This window comes from Cardiocondyla obscurior, linkage group LG01 (assembly GCF_019399895.1).
Source record: "Cardiocondyla obscurior isolate alpha-2009 linkage group LG01, Cobs3.1, whole genome shotgun sequence".
Taxonomy (NCBI): Eukaryota; Metazoa; Arthropoda; class Insecta; order Hymenoptera; family Formicidae; genus Cardiocondyla; species Cardiocondyla obscurior.
The window spans coordinates 12,164,584-12,189,750 of record NC_091864.1 but is presented as its reverse complement, the minus strand read 5'-3'; the positions used below and the strand labels follow the sequence as shown (position 1 = coordinate 12,189,750).

Here is a 25,167-nt window from a genome sequence, read left to right as displayed (position 1 = left end):
CGAGTGTCACGATGGTACATACACGTGGACTCACCTCGAATTTTCTTCCTCTCCGAGTACCTATCTATTAACAAATGCCGCGCGAGTGAACCTGCTGACGAATAATACGCGACGTCGATGTCTTGCACCTTTGAACCTGTCGCGTTGGGCAAAGATCGAAGGTCCTTCGATAACGCCTGGCTATTTCCTTTCAGATAATCCTTTCTATGTTTTACGCGCACGTGCCCTTTGCGACAAAATCGTAACAACTACGAGAGCTTGAAAAATTCCAGAGTGTTGAACATGGCAAGCGCGGCGTGAAATAAAAGTTAACAGTCCGGTTGATGACGTTCGTTAGCGCGATCCACGTGTCAATTGCGTCGCGCGTGGGATTCGTTCGAGTGCAACGTCCGCGAATATCAGTCGCGCTTCCGATGGAGCATTGAAGCTTTGATTTCGTACCGCCGGAAGCACGCCTGCCACCGCTGACGCTACACGCGGCCCATTAATACCGCGCGCGGTGGTTGTCGTGGCGGGGCGCGCGGATGGGAACGGCATGGTAATTAATGCGTGACGTTTAATTCATGATGATCGTGCCTAAACCGGCGACACCATTGTTCCGATGAGGCGAGAGATGGAGACTAATGCCATGCCCTTGGAATCGCTTTGCGAAAGGGGCGCCCCGATCACCCACAGCCGTTTGTGGGGAAAAAAATAAGAGATAAAAAAAATGTAGATGAACATGAATAAGTAGTATGTGGCCATTCGCGACAAATAAAGACTCGGTTCGATCGGTTTTAACTTGGCTATTTTATATCGTGCCCTCCCGAGTCAGATTATCTGGATCGAATTGAGGATGACAATTAGTAATAATTGACAATTCCGTGATTTCGCAAATTGCATAACGACGCCGCCGCCGCCGCTTCCGCGGCAAGACGAGGCCGGCTGGCTTAACGATTTTCCGAGGACACCGCGGCAGACGGCTGCAATTGATGCATCTTTAATGCTGTCCTGTCGACCTGGCTCGCCGGAGTGCTCCGACGGTCCGCCGTGATCATCCTACGGCGCGCGTTTGGCTCGCTTATCGCGCGCGTATCCTCATCGAGCCGCGGCGTCGCCGTCGCGACCGATAATCAAGAGTGACGGGCCCCGCTCTCGTCCTTCCAGCCGGTTAGACAATTATTTGAGCATCGTAATGGACGGAGAGCGCGAGCACGACCGTTACCGGGAGGATGATATGACAAGCGCCGGCGCCCCGTAACCGTCCCTTTTAATTAAATGAATCTCGACGGTATCGTTAAAATGAGAGAGGCCGTCTTAGAGCTCGCGGGATAGAGCAAATCCCGTTGTAGATCCGTTTACTGTGTACACGTCGGGCAAATTCGTCGTTGTCGGCCAGCTTGGGAAAAGGTCCTCGGCGTCGATCTCATCTCCATAATGGATTATTAAATATCCTTCGGTTATGTATAAGCTCGCCGATAGGATTTGGTCCTCGAAGCCCGTAGCCGACGAGAGCGCGCCTTTCTACTTTTAACTGTTTCGTGCCTCATCTTCCGCGTTGTGCCTTCGTCTGACGCATGAATTATTCACAAGATGAATTATTCATGGAAAGCGAGCACTTAGTCTTCATAATACACATTCCGCTTAATATGCGATACGACCGGCGATTTTATTATTTGCGATTTACGCCAAGTGGTCGCGGCACGGGGAAACTTCTCGCTGCCTCTAACGAAGCGCCGTGCTCGCGATTTCGGATCGATGTACCAAAATGCCCGACGAGAGGGTTTCCGTACTGGTGTCTAACGGCGTTCGTTCGTCCGATCAATTTTTTTTTTTCAGCCAGGACCTGTTGACGGTGTGCCGGGAGTTGAACCTCGAGAATTCGGTGGAGGAACTGATGAGGGAATTGGGCGCGGACGAGCACGGTCGCATTTCCTATCAAGAGTTCCTCAGGCGGCGTCTGGCCCTGCGACCGGAAATCGAGGCGCTTCGAGCTGGCAAACGGCGCAGCAGTCCTCATCACGCCCACACCCCGGAGTACCTGCCCACCAGCAGCGACAACAGTCTCGGTAAGAATCGCCACGAGTTTCCGCGACAGGAACTCTCCTTTCCACGCGCGGCGATAAATCAGCTCCCGAGTCGAGGCCGAACGGCGGGGGCCCACCTTGTCGCGAGATGACAAATATCCGCGGCCTTGCGTGCGTCGTCGGGTTCGCAAAATATAGACGGCGCCCGCTCGACACGTCGAAGGGAGTAACGAGAATCGTGGAATATCGCCCGTCAAATGTATCGCGGTGTCTAGCGTATTACGTGTGTCGCGTGGAAATAGAGCGCGGGCCGTCCGCGCGAAATTGATGATTGATGGAACGATGAATGCGGGACGACCGCGGAAATACTGCAGCGGCATTATATCCCGGATCGAGCAAACTCGCGTGCGACTGGGCACAATACGCGGAATCGAATTAGAACCGACGACTTTTGGGATATTGGCGTGCGCTTTTCGCTACTCGCTGTCAACTGTAAATCTTCATTAAACGACGAGCCGTAAAACTTTACAATTCACGGTTATTTATTATTTTCCTTTTTCGAAATATTTCACGGCGCTACGGACAATTAAACTTTTCCTTTTTTTTTTCTTCACGAATTAATTATTTTAGAAGAATCCTGGTTTATTTGTTTCTCTTAAGATTTTAATATTTAAAGTAACGTTAATAATTTTCTTTTTCGTGATTTTTGTTCCAGGTACTGTGTCAGGACGACATGAGAGTTGGGAATTTGATAGCGGTGCTCGCGATTTGTCGCCGGAACCTCACAGTCTGCAGAAGCTAGTGGAGGCGGCCGCCGGTGGAACAGGAAACATGCTGGACCTCGCGAACAAGGTAAGTCACAACCAATCTACCTTCCTCGGCGAAAACGGTTTTCGATATCTTCGGAACTGATCGGCTCTCTCACGGCGTTAGATCCGTTCCGCGTGTTTCGTGCGTAAATCGCTCTTGCGTGATTGCTTGGCGAACATCTGTCTTACCGTTATAAACTCCTGATGAAATCTGTCGTATACCTATCACGTTTCGCGTGCACGCGTGTCTCGCAGACCTCGTACTTGCTAAATTTAGCCCCCTTCCACGTGTTTGCGTAATACGTGATGCGAAAGAAAGAAAAAAAAAAAAAAAAAATTATCTTCCCCCGCAGTACTCGACGTCGAAAAGAATCACGTTACGCGAAACTATCTGGTTGAAGGTCCGGAGTACTTCTGCTTGTTAATGCAACATTCGCGCTGATGGAAAGTCAACGGAGACGCGCAATTATCCGAGGCAAATTGTCTTTGCATGCCGATAATCTTCGGTTTTCCTTGGGCGAGACCACTCGTTCGCTCAACTCCCCCATCTCACGATCGTCCATAGTTCTCTATTATTTCCCTCTTCGCATCGCGAGTTCGCGCCTGGGAATTTCTTTGTCAGCCGCAATTAACCACGATACCACCGCCGAGGCCGGTGGTATGCCGTGGAGGACAGCGAGACGTGCAATTTCTGCATTCCCCGTTTTTCTCCCCGTTCGCCCCATCGCCTTCGATCGAATTGCGAAGCGCGGATTAACACTGGCGACAGCCTCTTTCTTAATTTACCTTTGCAAAAGATAACCAGTTGAAATTTAAAAGAGTCGTAACTGTTGCGCCGGTGAACAATTAAAATGTATAACGATCTTGAAAAAGAACTTAAAGATCCAAATAACGAGATCAAACGCGATGCTGGAAAGCAATTACGTTTAAGGGCGATTACATTTTACGCAAATCTTCACGTTTGAATTCACGCGAATACGCGTAACGCGAATCGTCAAGTTTCGTTCTCGCCTCGGCGACGAGATTCCCATCTCTCGGGACCGTTTCGGTGCCGCGGATGATTCGGTTCGCGAGAGCGCGCTTGTAACCGCCGTGCTTCTCCGCTCATTTTAAGAGCCACGACAGCTATACAAAGGGGAAAATAAAAAGCGCGCCGGTCAAATTCCGAGGCTATCGCGATTTCTCGCGAGAGAGAACCTTCCATCCCCGCGTTTCGAAGAACGAGAGCGCGAGAGAAGGCCGGGAGGAGGATGGTTTCGTGGAAAGAAAAAAGAAGCGCGCGCGGTTTACTGCCTATAAATAACCGTTATTACGCTCCGCATTACGGCATCGAAACAAAGAAAAAAGAAGTAAGAAAAAAAACCAGAGCGAGAAGGCCGCGGCAGCAGCAAATTTTGAGACCGCTCGAACCAGGAGCGTCCGCACCCCACGCGAAAGAAATTTATTAAGAGGATATACGATATGTATTGTATAAAAGACCGTTATACTTACGAAATAATATCTTTCTTTTATTACGGACACTTACCTTTCTTTGGGCATAAATATCTCGGTGTAGCATGAGCGTATTTGCGTTTCGAGAGAAACCACCCTCGTCCTTGCCGATGCTTTTCCTTCCTTTTACCATCTCCCCTGGCTGCGAATGTGCGGAAAAGCTTTCGCGCGTCGCGTTACGATCCTCCAACGGCGCGAGACGTTCGTTTTTCCGGGGAAAAGCGCAAATATGCCGCCGTCTTGAGTCGCCTATGCCAAAACACGAATTTCCATGGAAATGGAGAAGTCGCGGGGAGAAACCTAGAGGAGTAGGCAAACGTAACCAGCGATGATAATTCCCATCGTTACCCCAGCGTAAAAATTTTATGCGCAAATTGCCGTGCAACGAAATACATTAACTTTCGTTAATTTCCGTCGAGATAATCGCCGCGTGTTAATATCAATCGGTATTGTATACGTACACTATATTCATCCGTCATTCGTGTAAAGAAATTATCTCGCCAGAGAAAAGCGGCGTCTCGAGTTTCAAGAAAACGAAAAATCAAACGCGAATAAACAATCCTTTTAAGCCGGCGCGCGGCGTTACTAAAGAAGATTAAAACAAATCTCAAATACCATAAACGTGGTGTTATTTTCGCAACTGCTATGTCTAGTTTGTAGCGGCTTCGGATACAGAATATAGTTACATTTTATATTATTACATCTTGTAATATCTCTAAACAATATATTTGTAAATTTTCTGGCTATATTGCGAGCGGCATCCGTGAAATGCAATTAATGTTCTCTAATAGTGGCCAAACGCTCGTGAAAGAAAATAAGTATGCAAGACGGAGTCTCGTAAATGGTGAGGGATGGACAGTTATCAGAGCGTGTAAAGAAGGATGCCCGGCGTGACGGCCTCATAAAAAAAGAGAAAAAGAGAGAAAAAAAAAAAGTGAGGACCAAATCGCCGACAGGCCGCGACGAGGTACCTAATAAAAGCCGCAATGAGATTCCGTAATTTTTCGAACAAACGACCCGTCGCGGGCAGATTTGCGCGCGCGATAACCTGGCGACGATCGGTCGCCTCGCCCCGATCTCCGAAGGACGAGGAAAATATCCATCCCGGGTGAAACGATGTTTTTCTAGGGCGGCTGATCGTTATTTTCCATCGCGGCGCCCACATTCTTTTCTCCCGAGGATATTTACTTCCGCCTTCTCGTTCCGAGAATTCCATACCTTCTCGTCGTCGGTCGGTCCCTATGAATTCTCGTGATGCGCTCGCGTGACGCAATAAACGGCACGTCGTGGCGACGATGCCGTGAGAGGTGGCGAAATTGCGTTACCTGGTGCGCGAGGTTAAAGAAGGGCGCGGAAAAAGAAGATCTCGAATGGGAAAATTCATCGGTCAGTTATACGGAGACGCGTGTTTCGCGCAACGAGATCTTCAACGAAAGGGAGGAGAGCGACTTCTCCGGTCTGCGGCCGCTGTAACGTAATCTAGTTATGCATACTGCGATTCTTACGGTACGAAAGCGATAATTGCAGACTTCTGCGCGTGGCTATGGAAATAATTACGGTGAACGGCACGCAGGAAGCCGCGCGCTCCTGATTATGCGAAGCGTCTTGCTTTTCCCGTTCGAGCGACGGCGACGGATAACACGCTCCGTTTGGCGTGTCGACATACGTAATCGCGTAGCTCGTACAAGTGCGAACAACCGGGAGTTAGGTATGTAGATCGAGTGATAAAATCGCCCGGCGGGAGTTTCTCGTTTCATGCGAAACGCGAGCGTGCGCCGCGACACGTTCTACGGACGAGGAAGAGGGAAAGCAAAAAGGAGAGAGTGTTCCTTCCCGGTGGAAAAAAAAAGCCACTGCTTTTCATTGTCGTCCGACCTTCGCCCTTTTTCACCTTTGTCCCGTGGGAAGAGCCGCCCTCGTCGCGTTAATCGAGAAATTAGCCGAGTTAATTAAGACGCCGCGCCCAGACCGTCTCGCCCACATAATTACACTAATACAATCTCCCTCCGGTCCGTCCTTCTCTCCGCGTTTTTCGCCTTTCGATCCTCGTCGTCGCGTCACGGGCGGTCGATTTTCGTTGTTTATCGCCGAGAAAAACTGACGACTTACTGCCGCCGCGAAGATTAATGTTGCCTCGCGAACGGTGCCCGGCGATATCATGGCCGTAAGAGCGAAACGCGCGCGGCCGCGTGACGCCGCAACGGGACGTATAACTTAACGAGTTAGTTTAGACACAGGCAGAGCCCGCAGGAAGGAGGAGCCGTTTGCGGTGATTCTAATAATTTCGTTTAAGTGTCGCTATTCGACTAACCGCTAAAGCAATCATTTCGCGGCGCGGCGCGGTGCGTGGTGCCGTTAATAGTCACGTATCTCGTCCTCCTCTGTGATTATGTCAGCTGCGGGCTCTTCTTGTCGCCTCACCTTAAAGGGTATCCTCCCCCTGCACCTCTCAGGATCTAATGGATTCGCTTTATCTTAATCGTTCTATCCTCGAACCTCGAACAAACGAAGCACGGCACGGTTCTCGCTATCTCACCGTGCGATCGATATTCGTAATGCTCTTAATGAAGAAAGAGGCTCGACGAAAAAGAGAGAAAAAAAAAAAGCTCAATTAATCGATCGGCGACTACATAGCGATGTGCAATCGCGTGTTTAATTGATACTTGTACAAAATACAACGCGAGGTTGATATTCCTTTCAATGACCAGAAAAGTGCGTACTTTCATCAGCTTTTGCGTGCGCTAGAAAAAATCTTAAAAAAAAAGCTTAATCGTGCTTTCTTCAATCGGGACGCGTTGCGAGCGTATAGGTCAGCGGGCCTCGTTATGTTTCCTCGGGGGCGACTGCTTTATCGCGCCGCCCGCGACAGGCACGGCGGATATCGCGCATCGCGGAACGCGGAGATAGATAACTGCAGGCCGCGAAGAGCTTTCGGTGCAACGAGCCGGATCGGCAGCGCTCGGTGGCGGTCGGTCGCCCTCGGCCGGCGCCTCCTCAAACACCTTCAGGGTGTAAGAGCGTCGAACACGGTGGTGTTCCGTTCGGTAGTCGGTTCGGTTCAGTCTGTCACCGAGCGTCTTGGCGTTACGTTCGTCGCCGCCGAGCGCCGATTCGCGATTTCTTACAGCTTCGCTCGGGCCTCCCCCTCCTCCCTCTCCCCGCGAATCCACGAGGCTTATACCGCGGTCCGCGAGCAGTGTGATCGATCCGATTCCAGGGAGAAAGACATCTCGGTATGAGACCGGTTTCCTACCACCTGATCGCGACCACGCGATTTAACGCGAGAGATCGTCCCCGAAGCTTTTGCCCGAGGAAGAGCGATAAAGCGAGTTAAACCGAAAAATTCTGGGTTACGAGAACCGTAGCGTTGTCACGTTACGAGGGGCTGACCTCGTAAGAAGAATCGATGCGAGAGCAATTACGGACGCTAACGTGAATCGGTATCCGGCGGCGTAACTTTTTCTACTAGCCTTCTCGTTTCACAGACGTTACCTACGTACTGTGTAAAGCACGCGCCTATGTTCTACCCCTGCTGGTTCGTGGTCGTGCCTCCGTAAAACTTTCCGGCTACGATCTTTGCGCGACAGATCGTTCAGTTTTATACGTACATGTATATTCCATGCTGGATTTTTCTTTCGCGTACCTGCCGCTTTCCGCGATACGTTTAAAGAGAAGGGAAACAGGAAGCGCGGAAGCTTTTACGACGGCCGTAATCCCGACGAATGTAATCGGTAACCCCTTTCGATATATCCCACCGCGGAAGATTTACGAGCGGCCGGACGGTCACGTGTATTCGAGTTCGCTCGTTTAATTAAGTGATAGGAAATCACGATTAATGGCGTCGCCGGCTAATGAAACGCACGCGGCCCCCGTAACTCCGCACGCGCCGCATTAACGTGGGTGACGATTTCCGTTAAGTAATTACCTGACCACCCTATCGTTTACGCTGGCCACGATCTCTTCGTGGCTGCCGTGATTCCGCGATGATAAAAGTTAAACCGCGGCTATTTCGAACGATTGTACCCAGCGCGCGATATCTCGCTGGCGAAAACGCGGCATCGCGATTCAACACGCGTGCATGGCACAAAGAGCGGCTCGCGCTACTTTGAGACCGTAACGACGGATCGCAATATATCTTTCGCGTGCATAAACCCTGGCGTGACGTTGGCTCGACGCGAGCGTTGCTCCTTTTTTTTTTTTTTTACGGCGCGCGAGCTGGCACACTAAAAGCCATCCCTCCGCGATGTAATTGAGATTGGCTCGTGGCGGCGAAAAGGAAAAAAAAAAAAAGAGAGAAAGAGAGAGACAGCTGTCACGCGGTTCACCTCGAGAATAAGCCTGTCACGGACGGACTGATGCATCATCGCCTACGGTTCGCTTTTCCGCGTGCTGCATTTTCCCTCTCGCTGGCGCGCCGCCAGGGAGCGAGGACTCCGAGACTGTCCGAAGGGGAGAAACAATGCGATTCATTTAACTTCCATTAAATCCGCGCGAGTTGGTAGACGGTCGACGGGCGCCGTCCAGTCCGTGCACTCGTCCGAGTTTGGAATAAAGCCCTCGACTATTGGCAAGAGAGGCTGGTCGCCCGTCTCGCAAAACTCCCCCCCCCCTTCCCCCCAAAACGTTTCCTTCCTTCCCTCCTCACCGCGAGTCGTTCATTATTCCGGCATCGACCAGCTAGCATTCTCGGGACGGCCGTCGGCTGTTTCCAGGCACGTTGCGCGACCAAGAAACCTGGTCGGGGTCTAATAATCGTCGCGAGAACACGTGACGCAGACAAAGCTTTTAGTAACCTTGTTAATCTTATTGTTGCGCGTTAACGGCCGGCGGCGATAATTAGCGTCTCGTAACGACCGTCTTGTCTTAAAAGGGAAAAGTATCTCGACGTCGTGGCGGCGGATGATAAAGCGCGATTAGACTTGCGTGCATGCGCGTCGGTCGCGTAGATCGTTGGATAGACGACCCGTACTCTTGTTTTTACCGCACGTTGCCGAGCACGGCATACGGTGACACATTTACGCCCGCGACGAGCGTTTTATCGCGACAGGTACGCTTCTTACGCGGCATAATGGCCCGCCGATCCTACGGTTACGCGTCGCCGAGCCCTCCCCCCCGGGTATCCCGATCGTTCCGATAATAAATTACTCGCGTATCGACGTTCGTTACACCGATAGCTTCGCAGTCAGAATTCCATCGGTGGAAACTAACGAGCGAGAATATCGTCGTAACTGATTACAGGCCTCGACCTCGAAGGGACTCGACGGATGTACCGAAGTGAAATATACGCGGGACAGTCTCACGCGAGTTTTCCATTGCATTTTCCCCTTCTCTGTCTTTTGATCAGCGACGCGATCTTTATTCAAGGTGTCTCGTTGCGGCAAATTGCCTTCGTTAAGACACGCGCATGACGCGAATCCGTAATACGGTGCACCTTGACCCTGCGACACTCGACGCTCACGTGGACGTGATTGCGTCCTCGACGCCACTAAATTGATCGCACGTGCCGTTAATAATCCTAAATGCGAGTCGCGCCACATACGGCTGTCGCGGGATGAAATTTTTGCTCGTTTCCTCGCGGGAAAATAAAATCGAGCGCTGCTCGGACGGCGATTTCAGGCATCGATAACGAGTTTAACAAACTAGTTTCCGTGGGCATCGTCCCTTCCGCGTTCCTCGTTCGCGGGAACGAAAGCGAGAGAAAGAGAGTGAGAAAGAGAGAGGACGAGCTGAGAAGAGTTCTATCTCTGTGCTCTTTTTGTTCCCTTTGGGGGAAAAAAAAAAAAAAAACGGTACGGAAGAAACAGAAATTGAGAGATCCAATGAGACGATCAGGAAAGCCTCTTTCCTCCTTAGGTCTTTGATGGACTTTTTACAGTTCATGCACCGTTTGGAAAAAAGGTCTCGCGGAGCCACGTCGAGCGCCGCGCAATTAAAGAAAAGCACTCGTCGAACCCTCGCTGAAGAAAGGATCACTTAAGCGGCGCGATAAGCGCACAGTAGTATATGCACGCCTCGCCTGGTGTATGCCCGCTCGTACATTTAAATCGATCACCCTCGCGTCGCGGGGCGCGAGACAACTTTATCTCGCGCTAGAAGAAAACGGCGAGAAATACTGAAATTCGGTGAGCAGTTTGTGCACGGTACTATTCGCCCAAGTAGTAGTCGAACGGGCAGAAATTATTTTCCATCCGACTGCTCCGCGTCGTACTTAATTGCGCGCGCTTTTTGCGATATTAATAAATGCGTGCCAGCCCGAATGACGCGCGTCACTCGCCGGCGCTTAATTACCGAACCAGCTTCGCGACGCCGGTCGTCGGTCGACGGTACGCGAGATGAATTCCCGCGTTCTTCGGAGTACGTTCGCGTCGCTCGCACACACCTCGCTTTAAATGTGCGCGTACGTCGCGCACTAATTATTCATGTAATATACATCCGTCGCCCGCCGCTTCGCGCATCCCTTCGCGACCCGCGTCATCCCTCGCCGCAATTTGTAAGACGCTTTCACCCTCGCCGCGCCCTCAACTTCCGCGAGACTTCGATTCCGCTCGGATTTTGAAATAAGAGCGCCATTTACCGCTGCGCGGTAATTTATAAAATTAAAACCGTGCGTTCGTCTCGTAAGTTCGCCGAGATCGGATACCGTTGATAGGTCGCAATTAGCGCTTGTTCCAGCCGCTCGTCGTCGCCGGTCCGTTCTCTTCTCCTAAATTCCCGCGGTTCTCCCTCGACACGCCGTTTCGTGTAATTAACTCGTTTAATTAACGAAGCCGCGCGGCTGATAAGAGCGGCGACTCGTTTACGCGCCGCGGAATTCCGGAATCTCAATCGTCGCCGTTGCGCGAGCGATTTTTATTTTCGTAAACCGTGCTGACTTACGATAAGAACGTTTCTGTCGAGGACACGTTTCATCCGCACATTTTCTCTCTCTCTCTCGTTTCTCTCCTCTCCTTTCTTATTTATATACAGAATATCAATATTTCCGCGAAAAAAAATTCTTTGCTTTGCGCATCGTCGTTGATCGAACGCATCTTCCTGTCATTTCGCAATCACGTTTGCTTTACTGCCGACATGCAATTCTTTTTTTTTTTTTTTAGTTGAAAATTAATCTTCAGTCTAATTGATAGAGGGAATAAACTAAGGGTCATTGTACGATTTAATAAGATAGACGGTAAAATGTGTAAATCGCAATACCGAAATAACGATTGGGAAGTTTGCTCGTTTGTTTTTTTTTTCGGATTGCTGCTACTTTGTAGTTTTCAACGCGTGCAACGTGTGGGCCCGAATAGTTAAATAATAATTAAAGAGTTTCTAGACCAAGGAGATCTTGGCTCTCTACTTAATGCCGAACTCAATTACGCAGAACACCTCGTGAATCGCACTGTGGGCGCTGCGAGGACAAATAACTGCCGTGGGCAGCGGATGATTTATTAAATTCTCGTTTCTCTCGATTTTTTTTTTTTTATTTTTTTTTATTTTTACACGAGACCGTATATTCGACGCCCACACCGCGTTGCATATTTCATTTTCCGCGCACATATTTTTCGAATTCAACAGGTTCTTCCTTTTTTTTTATCCGCGCTTCGCGAGGGAGAAGAAATTGATCGATCAATTTTCCGAAAAGTGTCAGACGCGACGGCGCCACGCTTCGAGATCACCGGCCGTTTACTTCAACGAGCCGGGAGCTCGCTCGAGTTTAATAGGTATACGAGCGTGAAAAAGGAGTTAATCGAAATCCCCGTGACGGTCTCGACGAGGCCGCGCGATGCTCGCAACCGAGATTAAGGGCGGAGTTTCCGTATCTACTTTAGACGAGCGTCGTTAGCTCGAGAGCCGTGGCTCGTTATTTAGCCAGTTTTATCGAGCGCCTCATCCAGCGCCGCGTAATCGCAATCCATTCGCGGCTCGCGAGTAACGGCCAACGTGGCCGAGAATTTATGTCGACGTATTCGGATGCATTTTTACGCCACCCCCGGAGGAGATTTACGTCGCGCCGTTGCCGTCGATCGTCGTCGGGACGGTTTGCGGGCGCGCAACAGCGGAAATTGGGTTTCTGCCGTCAAACTAAGGAAGGGTTGTCTTCGAAAGTTTCCGCGTCTATCTAAAGTCGCTGTCACCCCCGCAACTCCGCACGAGGGCGGGAATGTTTTTCTCGCTGGCCCAGTCCTGTAACGTAAACCGGTCACGTCGACGCGATGGTTTTGCAAACGGAATAAAAGGGGGGAAAAAAAAAATACGTCGGCATCGATCGGCGACGCGCCTACGTTGCAGAAATGCATTCGCGAGCGATAGATAAATCACATTTAAGCCTCGGCCGGCACGCGATGAGCGCCGCGTAGCTTTTCAAATGCACTGAATATTTCAGATATTTAGGGCGGCCTCGTTGGCTTGCGCGGCAAATTTTAATTCTCTCCCCCGAATGTAATCCGATCCGTGATACGTTTTACGGTTTCGCAGACTCGCTAATGAATAATTAACGAATGTCGTCACGTCGTGTGGCGAGCTCGTTAACCATCTCGGAAAAAAAAGAATAAAAAAAAATGGGAACGTCGAAAGAGACTCGCGTAAATCTTTTCTGCAAATTTATTTCTGAAGTGTTACTCCACCACTTCTTCTTTTTTAACATCTTCGAATTACGCAAAGTTTGCGCGAGGATTTTAAAGAAAAAACTATATTCAACTTGCGCTTGAACTCGTTGAATGATTCATTGTGCACTTTTACTCCGACGACCCGATCGGCTGTTAGTTTCTGGTCGTACGCGCTATTTTGAAAACGGCGTATCGATTCGCACGCGAAAACCGCCGGCTTACGTTGTTTAGACCATGCGCAAAAGCCGTGGCTGCGGACTAGGAGCGAGCGAGTACGAAAAATATATACGCCGCGAGTCGAAAATAGACCGTCGATCAATACCATGTGCGAAATACCTGGCATCGATGTAATGACCATCGCGATATTGCGTATCTCTTTATCGCCGCATCCCATATCCTTGTCGCGAATCAGCCACGCTTGATACGACGAAGCACGAAATTCTGGCACGCGCTTTATTCATAAATCTCTCTCATTCTCACGGTTTGAAAATATTTTATTCCACGCGCGTACTCGCGCGAGTTGCGTACGCGCGGATATATTGCGTTACACTCGGTACTCGCGCTCGCCACGTTAATCCGCATTAACTCGCGAAGCGAGGCGCATCTAACGCGCGGATCTGTTACTCGCCGGCCTTCCTCGCTAGCTCTGTCTCTCCATCCTCGGATAAGCAAAGCAGTTAAACGGTCATCGATCATTTCCTCCTCGCGTGTTTAGCCAGCTGGCGAATTCCATTGCGGCTCAATCGCGCGCGTCGCGCATCACCGCAGCATCCGCTTACGACGGTCCGGCGTGATCGTGAATGGGCGTACCGGAAGGCGCAGAGTGCTACGAGATCGAAAGTAAATTAAACGAAACTCGAGAAGACGAGGTAAAGCAAAAGAACAACCGTCGGTGGCAGTGGCGATTACTTTAAACGGTGATCTCGATTTCGATCGATCCGAGATTACCTCGCGCCGAATGGTGGAAAATGCCTTCCTGAGAAGCGTCTCTGATCGCCAACTGCTCGCAGTCTTCGAAATTCAACGTGGCGGGTTTCGCGGTAGCCGTGAACAATGGCTCGGCGGAGCCGCGATACTACGTGGATCACCTGCGTCGGCAGCACGCGCAGCTGCAGCAACAGCAGCAGCCACAGCCTCAGCACCAACAGCAGCAGCTACCGCCGCGTTATCCGATGCAGATGTTTTCCGGGCACGTGCCAACCTTGGCCGCGAAGGAGGCCGTACTCGAGCCGCCGCCGCGCCGCGACGATCTCGTCTACGTTCACTGTGCGACCGAGGACGAGGAAGCCGCCGAGGACGAGGACGAAGAGTCCAGGGGGCTCACCAGGTCTAGGTCGTGGCTCTGCTGCCCTAATGACCGCCGACCCGATAAGACCGTGCCCATACAGGTCGAGGCCAATAAGGGCATGCAAAATGCAGTAAGTTTTCTCGAACCATGTAGGTGAAGGAGAAACCGGCAAGGTCGAGGAAAGGGAGGAGACTAGGCGTCTAGAAATACATTTTTGCCTCAGCGTAGTTTAAGCTTCAAAGGTTGCATTGGGAAATTAATATCTTCTCAAAGAAATCCGATAATTACATTTGTCGAATAAATTCCGAAAGAAAAAGAGTCTTTGTAAAAAATAAAAAAATCTTGAATTATTTTTAGAGAAGAGAAAAAGTAATTTTTTTTTTTTTTTTTTTTTTAACGTTGTCTCTCGACTTATACGTATATCGTTACCATATCGCTGGTCGTATTTTAGGATTTGGCGGCTGATTTATCGCGCGACGCTAACTTTTTTCATTCCCACCTCGCGATATGACGTCGCGTCTTGATATACGCTGTCAGGAAAACCTGTCAACGAGTCGATACACGGCTGCAGGCAGGCTGCAGGCATCGCTCTTTTCAGATCTCCGCGGCTTTGCATGGAGCGCGCGCGAGCGACGATAAATCACCGCGCCGTGCCACCGTCAGTCACACAAACGAAAACACAAAAGAACTTTTACTCGATAAATTGCACGTCAGTCATAATGAGAGAGCGGACGCGGACAAATCTGACAGCACTTTGCCTATTCGCGAATAATGAATTTCGCGGGTCTTTCTTTCGAGGATTGTCTCCGCGTAATGCTACCCCATGAAAAAGCTTGGCGTTTCACGTTAATTTCGCTACGTCAAGTAATAAAAATATTAAAATCAATATTAACAGAATAATCGTACTCTCCATTATTTTTGCAAACTTGAACAGAATTAACGAAAAATTACCGAAGAGCGTATTCTATTCAGAGTTTATAAAAAAAAATTATAAATAATAAATTAAGATTTGCAGTTTATGACGATTTTTCTAACTTATCACCCTTGTACAATTTCAACCTTCGTAATACGGAGGCAGATTAACCTTTAGTTTCGGGCTTCCACGTTCTTCTAATATTTATGACCCACACCTCTTATCCTAAAGCATCACGCACACCCTCCTCTCATCGGTGTCTCCACGGGACCTGGACGTCTCCGTGGCACACCCTCGGTTTATTTTGTTCTTCTTCGACAAATTTCTCTTGGGTTAATCTCACGACGCGGTAACTTCCGTCGTCGTTTTCGTTCTCCCCGCGAAATAAAGCGTAACTTTTGTGAAAATTAGTTCGGAGTAATATCCGATAAAACGATTCTGACTCGAAATATCGCCGGGCCGAAGCGTAGGTCTGGATTCTTTTTCCCCTCAAGATATACGAGCGTAGAATTGCACTTGAAAAGTTGCATTACCGAAAGCACTTTTATAACGTGCTGCCGAGATATTTCTACGTTTTCTCGAATGGTTCTTCGTTAGTAATAGAACGTTGCCTATTTTATCTTTACAGAGATAACATTTACCGAGATAAACTCGGCGACGTGCTTTATATAACCGTTTTTCATTCCAAGATTAGACGCGATGTTTAACCCTTAACTCCGCGGATCCTTGAAAAGACCGGAGTCCCAGAGAAATTTATTTTTTAAATGTCGAGTGAAAATAGAATAAAATTAAAAGGGTAGCGGTGCGGAAGGAATAATTCGCGAAACCACCGCGTACTGGCGATCGGCAAGCGGCGATTTTCGTAATGGATCTTCGCTCACGCGTGGCTGGTGAAACGCGCGCGAACCGTGAAATCGTCATTAGACGCCTACCGTTGTGTTCCGTGGCTCGGTGCACAATTGTAGGCATTTCCCAGGTACATCGCAACCTCGAGCTGGATCGCATACCGCCGTGAAGTTCAGCGAAAAGGGTTGTATCCTTAACGTTTATGAGTTTCTCGACATCGATGAATATAATACGCCAAGTCTGCACGACACTGGCGGCGCGGAAAACCGATAAACGTCGGTGCAATTTCGCAGTCGCTTATCGATGCGCTCGAGAATAATATATGTCTGAGAGTCAAGCGAAGGAAAACAGAAAACTTTTAAGAAATCCAAAGGGGGAAAAAAAATACACTGAAGCTTCATGGTATTAAAAAAAATCACGGAGAAAATTTACAACCTTGCAACGCAAACAAACGTTCTGTTTTCGCATCGCGAAACTTGACTGAGTCAACTCGCTCATAATTTGCCTATTATTTAGATTAATTCTACTGCTAATATCGATACTAATCTAATTGCACAGTGCACGTTATTGCGCCAGATTTAATTTTCTTCGAAGGGCAATGCTAAAATAACGTGCTTCTGCAATGGCGCGAGCAGAAAGGGGGCATTTCGCGTCCACGAGAAACGCAACAATCGCACGGTACGATTGTAGGTATCTTGGATCAGAAATAACTTGGAGTTGCTCGTGTATTAATGGGGGAGGAGGAAAAAAAAGAAAGTATCTCGTACCGCTCAGCTCGCGAAAATATTCGACGCCTCTTTCCTCTCTCGTTTTTCTCTTTGCGTATCTCACACCCACGCGCGATATAAGACGCCGTCATTTGTATGCAGCCGGCTCTTTTCGATGTAGGTTAATGGATATGGTCCACCGGGGTCTCTCTCTCCGTTGTCTGGCACCTCTGGCTCACGTCACCTTTCCTTTTTTTCTCCGCAACAACGGGGAAAGTAATTCTGTAGAAGAACATCGCACGCTTCTTCGCACGTTATCTGGCCGGACTTGGAGCGGCTTTTTAGACATTTATCGAAGGAAAGAAAAAAAAAAAAAACCCTTGAGCGTTACGTTAAACTTGGCATTTAAATAAAGCAAATATTGTCGACCGTTTCGAGACTTGCCGAGCGCGATGATGTTTATCCTCCACTAAGGTGATTATTATTACTTTGCGCTCTCGACGCTTTCGAAGGCGAGAGAAACAGAAAAATAATGAAGGGGGGAAAGAGTGAAAATTATATCTAAATTAATTGCCAGCGGACGGGCCGACGTGCACGAAGGCGGGTTCGGTAATCGAATCTCTCCGTTCGTGACCTTACTCGTCGATGAAACTGCAAACCGCCGCACGGCCGGCCGGCCGGCCGGCCTTGTAATTGAATCCTTGATTGCTTTTTGTTTGAATTACACTCCGGCCGCCGTGTCCCCCTGTTTGCGCTGGACCAACACACGCGCCCCTGACCTTAACCGAGCGAAAGAGAATCCTCTCCGTGAATGAAACCGTCGTGAAAATTTCGAGACACATCGCGCGAAATCGTCTTCTAGCCGAATCCGTAACTCGTCTGGGTGCAATGGTGCTCTTAGTCTATTAGTGCTAGTACTTTTTATTGATTATAAGAAGCGTGAGGATACACAACAGAAATATAATAGAGAATTAATGCGACTCCGGATCACCTTTGCGGGCTCGCCGCGATCAGGGCTTGGGTCCGCACGTCGGTACCGGATCCGTGCCGCAAGTACCAGAGTTGCAATGAGGTGGTGCCATCACGCAGGGTCTGTCATCGGGACAAGGCGGTGCATCATCGCAACTCTTTCCCGGCAGATGAATGTATTCCTCGTTATCGTCGTTCGCAGCGACCGTCGTCGCGAGCACAACGGCGACGGCCATCAATAGAGCAACTGTCAGCTTCATCTTCGATCAGCTTTGGGTTCCACCTGTCGCACGAAGGACACGTATCGATTAATAAGAATAGGAGACTGGATATCGAACACTAAACAAATAAGCCGAAAGCTGTGCAAAATTTCTGTCTGCAGTGGCGACGGATCCCGGCGAAATTTTTCTCGGTCTTCCCGAGCGAATCAATGTTCGTACCTGAAGTTTCTTTCTGGACGAAGTCAAAAAACTTGCACGAAAACTGATGTGGCGCCGGTGATATTTTGGAGACGAATGTCGTGTTACCACGCAGTCAGTGCCTCTTATTTGCTATTATCCGCCCCCTTGCTTCCTCTTGATGAATTGCGCTCGACTATTACCGATAATCGTCTATATTTCGTAACGTCCGACATGGTTAGTTGCACATATCGAAGGACACCCGTATTTGTACACTTTTTTTTTTACGCACTTCCGCGTAACTAGCAGTAAGAAGAATAAGTCGCAATTGTCTGCGGGAAAAAGAATGCAAACGAGCTCACGACGTGCCGTGATCCGCGTTGATGATACGCAGCCGTTTAATTCCTCCTGCAATAATCCGAAAGATATCGCGCTCGATTCGCGGTAATGACCAATCATCAAAATTACATAACCGTATAGAAATCAGCAAATAGATGTGACTCACGCTATCTGCGCGTTATTTTGGCGCATTCAGCTTTACAACAAAAATTGCATCCATTTGATAACCAATTGCGCCCGTCAATAAAATTATATTTAATTCGATTAGATTGATCTATAAGTCCTACGAGTTCACGTAAGATATTTATCTTTTTATACTATTACTTGTACTATTATTTGTCGAATTACTATTGTATGCTATACACGAAGCGAAGCGAGACTCGTTTCGAAATTGTAATCGGCGTTAATTTCCCAAATAAACGACTAATAATTTTCCATTTTATCGTTTAATTAATTTTTTTTATCAGCAAAACGAATACTATTAATCCTCCGTTGCAAATGAAGCCCTGGGTTACGATAACTTTGTTAAATAAAATTTTTTTCAACGTCTAGCGTGACGATAAAAAAAAATTAATCTAAAATTGATACATTAAGATCGCGAGATACAAGCAGAAATAAAGAGAGATCGGGATATAATGAACTTGTTTAAATCATTTAACTTTTTAATTAGCCGAGTAAAAAAAAAGCACGGTAATAAAAAATAAAATAATCTTTTGCAGCTTCACGCGGCCGCACTCTCCTCTCTGCGGTCCGAAGTGGCCGAACTGAACTCACGGCTGGTGGCAGCCACCCGCGCGCGAGAGACGGCCGAGACCGCGCTGATGCGGGCGGAGGTCCAGGCGGCTCGCGCCGAGCAGCGTGCGGAACAGCAAGCGGCACGGCACGAGGAGCGGCTCACCGAGTTGCATTCCGTCATCGCCGAGCTCGGTAGACAGCTGGAACGGCATCGCGCCACCGTAATTGCCGAGGAGGACGAGTCTGGTAAGGGTGCGGAGTCCGCTTCGATGCGAACGGAAAAGTATCGCGATTCCGCGTACCAATTTCGCTCGTGAACGCCGAGAAGGGAGAAGATCCGTCCTCGCGAAGCGTCGAGTAATGAATGGCCACGGCAAAGAAATATCAGCAAATTTTTTTTTTTTTTTACAAATTCCGACAATGGTCGTAGTAGTAGCTTCCCTTGATGGCTCGCGGCTCCTATTCTGCTTCGCTCGGTCAGATACCGAGAAGAGGAGCGATGTCATAGCGCGCATACCGTTGCGTCTCGGGCACTAATCGCGCGGAACAATCGATAAATAACCGGAATTGACAGAGTAGATTCGTTTCTACGAATTACGACTGTAGAGGAGCGTATTTTATCGTCGGCGACCGCGGCGATCTAAAGTGATCTGGTTTTAATGACTTAGAAGTCGAGACGAGCAGGGACGCCGAGGGCTCTATCACTAACCCGGTAGAAGAGAGCGAGGGCGGCGGGGACAATCAGGGAGATGGCGATCGTACCCTGGGGGACGCCGATTCCAGCTGCTGCGAGGACGAGAATCGACCGACAGAGGTAAAGAAACTTTCGCAAGAATCTTTGAGATATACTTTACATTTAATTGAAATTTAATTTTCTGTTATATATTTTATTATTAATTTTTTTTTTTTATGTAGAACGGTAGAGAACAGCTGGACAGTCCGGCCGCGTTGCCGACCCCCGAACCGACGCAGCAGGCGGCCTCGTGCCAGAGTGTCGCCGTCGCGACGTTACAAGAAGAGATTACGGCGTTACGGGCGGAGATCACTAGTCTGCAAGCGCAACTGGTTCATTTCAAGAGCCAGAATCCGAGCGGCAATCAGAGGCAAACGGCGAGTAGCGACTCGCCGCGCCGAGAACTTCGGGTGAGCAGCGGTTTCCTCAGAAATTCGGTCTCTTTCCGAAAAGAACAAGACCGATGTTTCAATAAAAATAATTAATATTAATAAAGAAAATGAAAGAAACGTAGGATAAAGAATAAAGATCAGGGGGGAGGGAACAAAGAGATGTTAATAAACTGCAACAACTCCCTCGTTTCGTTCTCTGACGCTCCCACCCTCTTCTCTTCGCAGACAAGAGGCAACACCAGCTCGCCGGAACCTTTGACGGCACCGTGCTCGCCGCTTTTACCGCCGCTACAAACACCCACGACAAAGAGCGTAACGAGGGAGGAACCACCGGTCCTCAAAATGGCAGAGAGGGTGAGATTGAGGAGAACCGACGAGAGACACATTACCGGTCCGGACATTACTAATCTCGGGGTACGAATTTTATTCCTTTTTTTTTTTTTTTTTTTTTTAATTTTATGGCAAGTGCCTGATTGTGTCTCCAATATATTTCAGGTGTGCTCCACAATGGTCGCCGAGCACCTCGTGTCGGATCTCCTGGAGCAATCAAACTTGCAGGAGTTGAACGGCTCGGAAAAGCAGTTCGAAGTCGAAACGGAGCGATTGAATAGTAGACTTGAGCACGCGCGGGCGAACAATGCGGTCCTTGCGCTCACGTTGCACGAGAGCAAGGCACAGTGCGACAGGTACGTTTATTAAAATTATATAAATACGTGCGAATTAATAAAATTCACCTTAAGACTATAAGGGCTTTTCTTTGATTAACGTTTCTTTGATAAATTAATTTTTTTTTTTTTTCTTTTTCCATTTCTCATTTCTTTACGTTACAGGTTGAGCTTATTAGTCGGCAAATATGAATCGAATGCGACTGCGCTACGACTCGCGCTTTCGTACAGCGATCGCGCGATCGAAGCTTACGACGTTCTAGTCGCACTATTGGAAAGCGAAATCGCACTTTCCACCGAGAGGAACGGCGTGACGATTGATAACAGAAGAGCGGCCGAAAACGTTGCGTATCACGTACTAAATAGACTCGAGAATGATTGTTCTAATACGTTGGGCGCCCCGTGGGAAGATAGTATGGTCTTGTCGGACGAGTAAGTGTATTACGTCATGCAGTGTAAGTATTATTTTGTCACAAATACGATTTGTTACCAGATCGGAAATAACGTGGAGCGTAGAGGACGAGCAGCGACTCAGAAGACACATCGGCAGGTTGAAAGGAGAACGTACAATGGTCAAATCAACGGCGGTTGAGTTGGAGAGCGTGCACGCGGAACCCTTGAACTCAAAGAACACCATCTCTCTAGCAGAGGCGAGGAAACTCGACTTGGAAACTGCCGTACTCATGCAAGTCTGTATCTAATTAGATTAAAAACGCCAAGAAAAAAAATTTCAGAACTTGAAATTTTTTAATGTAAGTCCAGTATTTATCTAAAATCTATTTTATAAGAATTTTTTTTATAGGAATTAATGGCTATGCGAGAAGACAAGGCTGAATTACGCGCTAGGGTATTTCTCTTAGAGAAGGAACGTGCTACGATAGAATTGAAATTGAACGCACGCGATACACAGATCGCGGCGCAACACGCCACTATACAGCACCTTCAGGGTCAGCTGAGCGACGCGGAGGCTATGCTCGCAATGGCGACAAACAAGGTACTGTATATAACCTTTCCACATGTTCTCTTTCTGAAACTCAGCTAATTGAAAGTACTTTTTCAGGATCGAGGATTAAGTGATAACGAGAGCGAAGGAATGGAATCCGAATTAATCGAGGCACTGGGCAGAGAGGCCAGGCTAAAAGAACGCCTACAGGAATTGATCTCAACCTTAGATGAAGTTAACAAGAATTCGGAACTCAGGCATCAGCAGTCCGCCGAACTCGTCAACGACCTGAAAAGAGCTAACGGGTAATTAATACAGAATAATTTATTTGTTACATTTAATAATGTACTTGAAGTAAAAATAAAACATCTCTCACTTCTTCTCACTTCAGAGCACTGGTTCAAACTTTGGAAAAGTCCAAGAAGAAATATCAGTCCAGATTAAAAAAGCTGGAACAACAAATGCTGGGAATGGTTGAGAGACACGCTGCACAGGTATGTTTATTAAGTACACAGGTAAAGTAAAAACCACTTACTCATAAAAAATCACATTAATTTATTAAACTACATACTTTTTCATTACTATTTCTTCTGCAGTTCTTTCCGTCTCTCCTTTAGTCTCTGTTCAACCAGATCCTCGAGATCGGCGAGCGGTTTATAAATCTCGTGAACAATTTGCGCACCAGTCAGCATTGTAATCAGTGCTACTGCACAGAACACAGCGTATCGTATCGGGCTTACATTAGCTGGCATTGTGGAGTAGAGATCGGTGTGAAAAAAATTTTCTTCAAGTTTGTTCCTGCTTTAATCTCTCTTCCACCAACTCCTCTACCTTTCGACGTTTATACGTTTCGTAAAAGTTAACCTCACCCACGTGCCAGTTGATCATGCAGTATTCTAAGGTGGCCCCGATGGCGAAGAACAGCGGCAGTAATCGATATTCGCCGAGCCTTTTTCCCGGTAGTTTTTTAATTAGCCTCTTCAATACGTGACTATACATTGAAACGGCTAAATTCCATCCGAAATCACAGTACACATGACCGTCTTTTCTACCAGCTTGCTGTCGCCATATTGAATTGTTCCTGATAACCTAACCCACCTAACCACGTCGACCCATGGATATTCTTATATCCATGCGTCGACCACGCGCGTGATTCGCATGTCACACACACACACACACACACACGAAATTTGTCAAGCATAGTAAATAACGCGTATATAATTCATACTTTTTAGTATGTAATAAATTAAAAAAATAACTTGCACTATGATGGTGTACTTTAAAACTGTGGTTTATAATTACAAACAAACAAGATGTGTTGAATATATATATATATATACCACATATATTTTTTAATTAATTGCAGATAAAAACATTAAAACAACGAATAGCCTTACTGGAAGAGGAATCGATGGGCTATAAAGGAAGCATGGCATTGCAATCCCAAAGTTCCGGTGCTAGCGAAACATCCTTATGACAATTGAATGATTAAAACGGCAAAAATGAACGCTCGATGCAAGCTTAATAATCTAATAATTACTTTTAAATGTCTGTCCTGTCTCTGCGAGGAAGCACGATTGAACGCAATATAGAGGTCGAAACTTCGCACACAGAAATATACACGACACACATTCACATGTACACTGAAAGATAGATATGATGTTAGCTGCGGCGACGGCGGCTAGCGTACGTGACTTCCCGTGTCTTGATCCTCTTCCTCGGCCACCGAGGGACAGAGGAAGTCACGTACGCTAGCCGCCGTTGTCGCAGCAAATGCCATATCTGCTTTCCAGTTTACACATACACGTATACATGTGTATTTTTGTACACCGAATAGTCGAAAGTTGAAAGTAAAAGCGCTTAGCTACTCGCTTTATAATTATATCGTGGTATATATTACTGCTGTCCTAACGAGAATAAAAGAAAAAGAAACGACTCAGCTAGGCCTACGCAATGTGTGCAATTGTGCCGAAACATGAACGCAAACAGCCTATATAAAAAACAGAAAACCCCAGCACGCCGTAAATTACAAATAATTAATTTAGTAGTGTATCGCGCTATGGATAATTGCCGTGTACATATGTATATTGTAAAAGCATAAACCACAAGTGTGATACATATAAACTATAATGAAATAAATTATGCTTTATTATAGATATCCCCAGAATATGGATATTTGTTGGATATGAATTTATTATCGAGCCTATATATAAATTATTTATAGATTTAAGATTTATTTTACACTAATTATCTTGATTCTCCTCTTGCTGCTGCATTTGCAACGCCATGGTCTCTGTGGCGTTGTTCCCTGGCACATCCGGCCCCTCCTCCGCCGGGACATCGTTGATCTCAATCGCTTCTTCTCTCATCATTAGCTCGTTTTGCATCTCTTCCTCTAAATGTACACAAGCCTGTTCAATCTCATAATTCTTTGATACCAAGCCGACCCACTGCGCCTCAAGGGCTCTTAATTTGTCACCTCCCTGCGTTTGCATTGACTTTCTCTGCCAATTCACCTCTTGAATCTTCTTCCTCAACATCTGTAGCTGCTTCTGTGCTTCATTTAGTAACTGTACCAGTACCTCTAAATAAGATTTCCATGCTACACAACCATAGTCCATCATCAATTCCAAATTGCAGATTCTAGAAGCACAATAAATAAATTATTTAAAGCAATGACAAAATTAGAGGAAACAAGTGATGCAACAACGATTACTTTATTTACCTAGTTGCCTGATGCTCTAATTGTGCACTGCTGTTCTCGACGCTTTCGTTCCATGCAGCTAAATCGTTCAGCTTACCAGATGCAGGTGGTGGCAATTCGTAACGCTTCATACTAAGCACTTCCATGGGCAAGCGATTCTGCAATCTCTCAAATTCGTGTTTCATCACTTCTGTTTCGAAAGCAGTTATGCACAGAGGCTGCAAATGCTCCAAATAATTTTTCGTTGGCCTGTAGCGTCGTGTCTCTTCTTCTACCATCGCCAATGCCTGAAATGTATCAAGCTCTATTGGTAAAATAAAAAAAAGTACGAGATGATTTTTCCTAATATAACCATTTGCATAACCTGTAACCTATAACGCGTAATGTATTATATCGTTTTTTTTGTTATATAAAAATAAATATTATTTTTACTCACCGCCTCTCGCACGCCCGGCTCATCATATCCTTGATCGATATATGGCAATGCATCAACAATCACTTCTCCAGCCATAATATATTAATTAAAATTATGTCAGTTGTCAATGTTTTCCAAACAAACTCCGAGTATTACGCCAGAAAGTAAATGATACAAAGACAGCGAAGTGCACCGCTTCGTCGCTATCTGAAAATCGATCTAGTATTAT

General features: G+C 47.4%; 3 protein-coding genes across 4 annotated transcripts in view; 1 reads left to right on the top strand and 2 right to left on the bottom strand.

Moving 5' to 3' along the window:
* LOC139104459 (colorectal mutant cancer protein) overlaps positions 1-23,986 on the top strand; it is a 32,460-nt gene extending 8,474 nt beyond the window's left edge. Inside the window, exons 3-15 of one of the 2 annotated variants that reach the window (XM_070659986.1) lie at positions 1,819-2,048; positions 2,722-2,858; positions 19,071-19,332; positions 19,755-19,900; positions 20,002-20,229; positions 20,437-20,625; positions 20,707-20,897; positions 21,042-21,308; positions 21,370-21,565; positions 21,679-21,870; positions 21,937-22,124; positions 22,211-22,313; positions 23,186-23,986. In XM_070659986.1, the coding sequence (XP_070516087.1) occupies positions 1,819-2,048; positions 2,722-2,858; positions 19,071-19,332; positions 19,755-19,900; positions 20,002-20,229; positions 20,437-20,625; positions 20,707-20,897; positions 21,042-21,308; positions 21,370-21,565; positions 21,679-21,870; positions 21,937-22,124; positions 22,211-22,313; positions 23,186-23,296 (2,440 nt within the window). In that variant the 3' untranslated portion in view covers positions 23,297-23,986. Of the gene's footprint in view, positions 1-1,818; positions 2,049-2,721; positions 2,859-7,001; positions 7,540-13,606; positions 14,310-19,070; positions 19,333-19,754; positions 19,901-20,001; positions 20,230-20,436; positions 20,626-20,706; positions 20,898-21,041; positions 21,309-21,369; positions 21,566-21,678; positions 21,871-21,936; positions 22,125-22,210; positions 22,314-23,185 lie in introns of those variants that run through there. The other variant, XM_070659995.1, reaches the window with a different exon arrangement.
* On the bottom strand, positions 22,471-22,908 carry LOC139104595 (ubiquinol-cytochrome c reductase complex assembly factor 5-like). Its single transcript, XM_070660177.1, has one exon. The coding sequence runs from the start codon at positions 22,816-22,818 to the stop codon at positions 22,606-22,608; it is 213 nt and encodes a 70-aa protein (XP_070516278.1). The 5' UTR covers positions 22,819-22,908; the 3' UTR covers positions 22,471-22,605.
* Positions 23,965-25,116, bottom strand: Bcas2 (BCAS2 pre-mRNA processing factor). The gene is made up of 3 exons (XM_070660141.1): positions 24,960-25,116; positions 24,545-24,810; positions 23,965-24,462 (listed from the first exon to the last, which is right to left on the bottom strand). Exons 1-3 carry the CDS (start codon positions 25,032-25,034, stop codon positions 24,063-24,065), a joined length of 741 nt encoding a protein of 246 aa, XP_070516242.1. The 5' UTR covers positions 25,035-25,116; the 3' UTR covers positions 23,965-24,062.
* Positions 25,117-25,167: the final 51 nt, after the last annotated feature.

Coding starts and splice junctions, on each gene's coding strand:
- LOC139104595 (XM_070660177.1), bottom strand. CDS start 22,818: ATGTATAGTCACGTATTGAAGAGGCTAATTAAAAAACTACCGGGAAAA.
- Bcas2 (XM_070660141.1), bottom strand. CDS start 25,034: ATGGCTGGAGAAGTGATTGTTGATGCATTGCCATATATCGATCAAGGA. Junction 24,811..24,959: donor AGCCGGGCGTGCGAGAGGCG/GTGAGTAAAAAT, acceptor GATACATTTCAG/GCATTGGCGATGGTAGAAGA. Junction 24,463..24,544: donor TTAGAGCATCAGGCAACTAG/GTAAATAAAGTA, acceptor TTGTGCTTCTAG/AATCTGCAATTTGGAATTGA.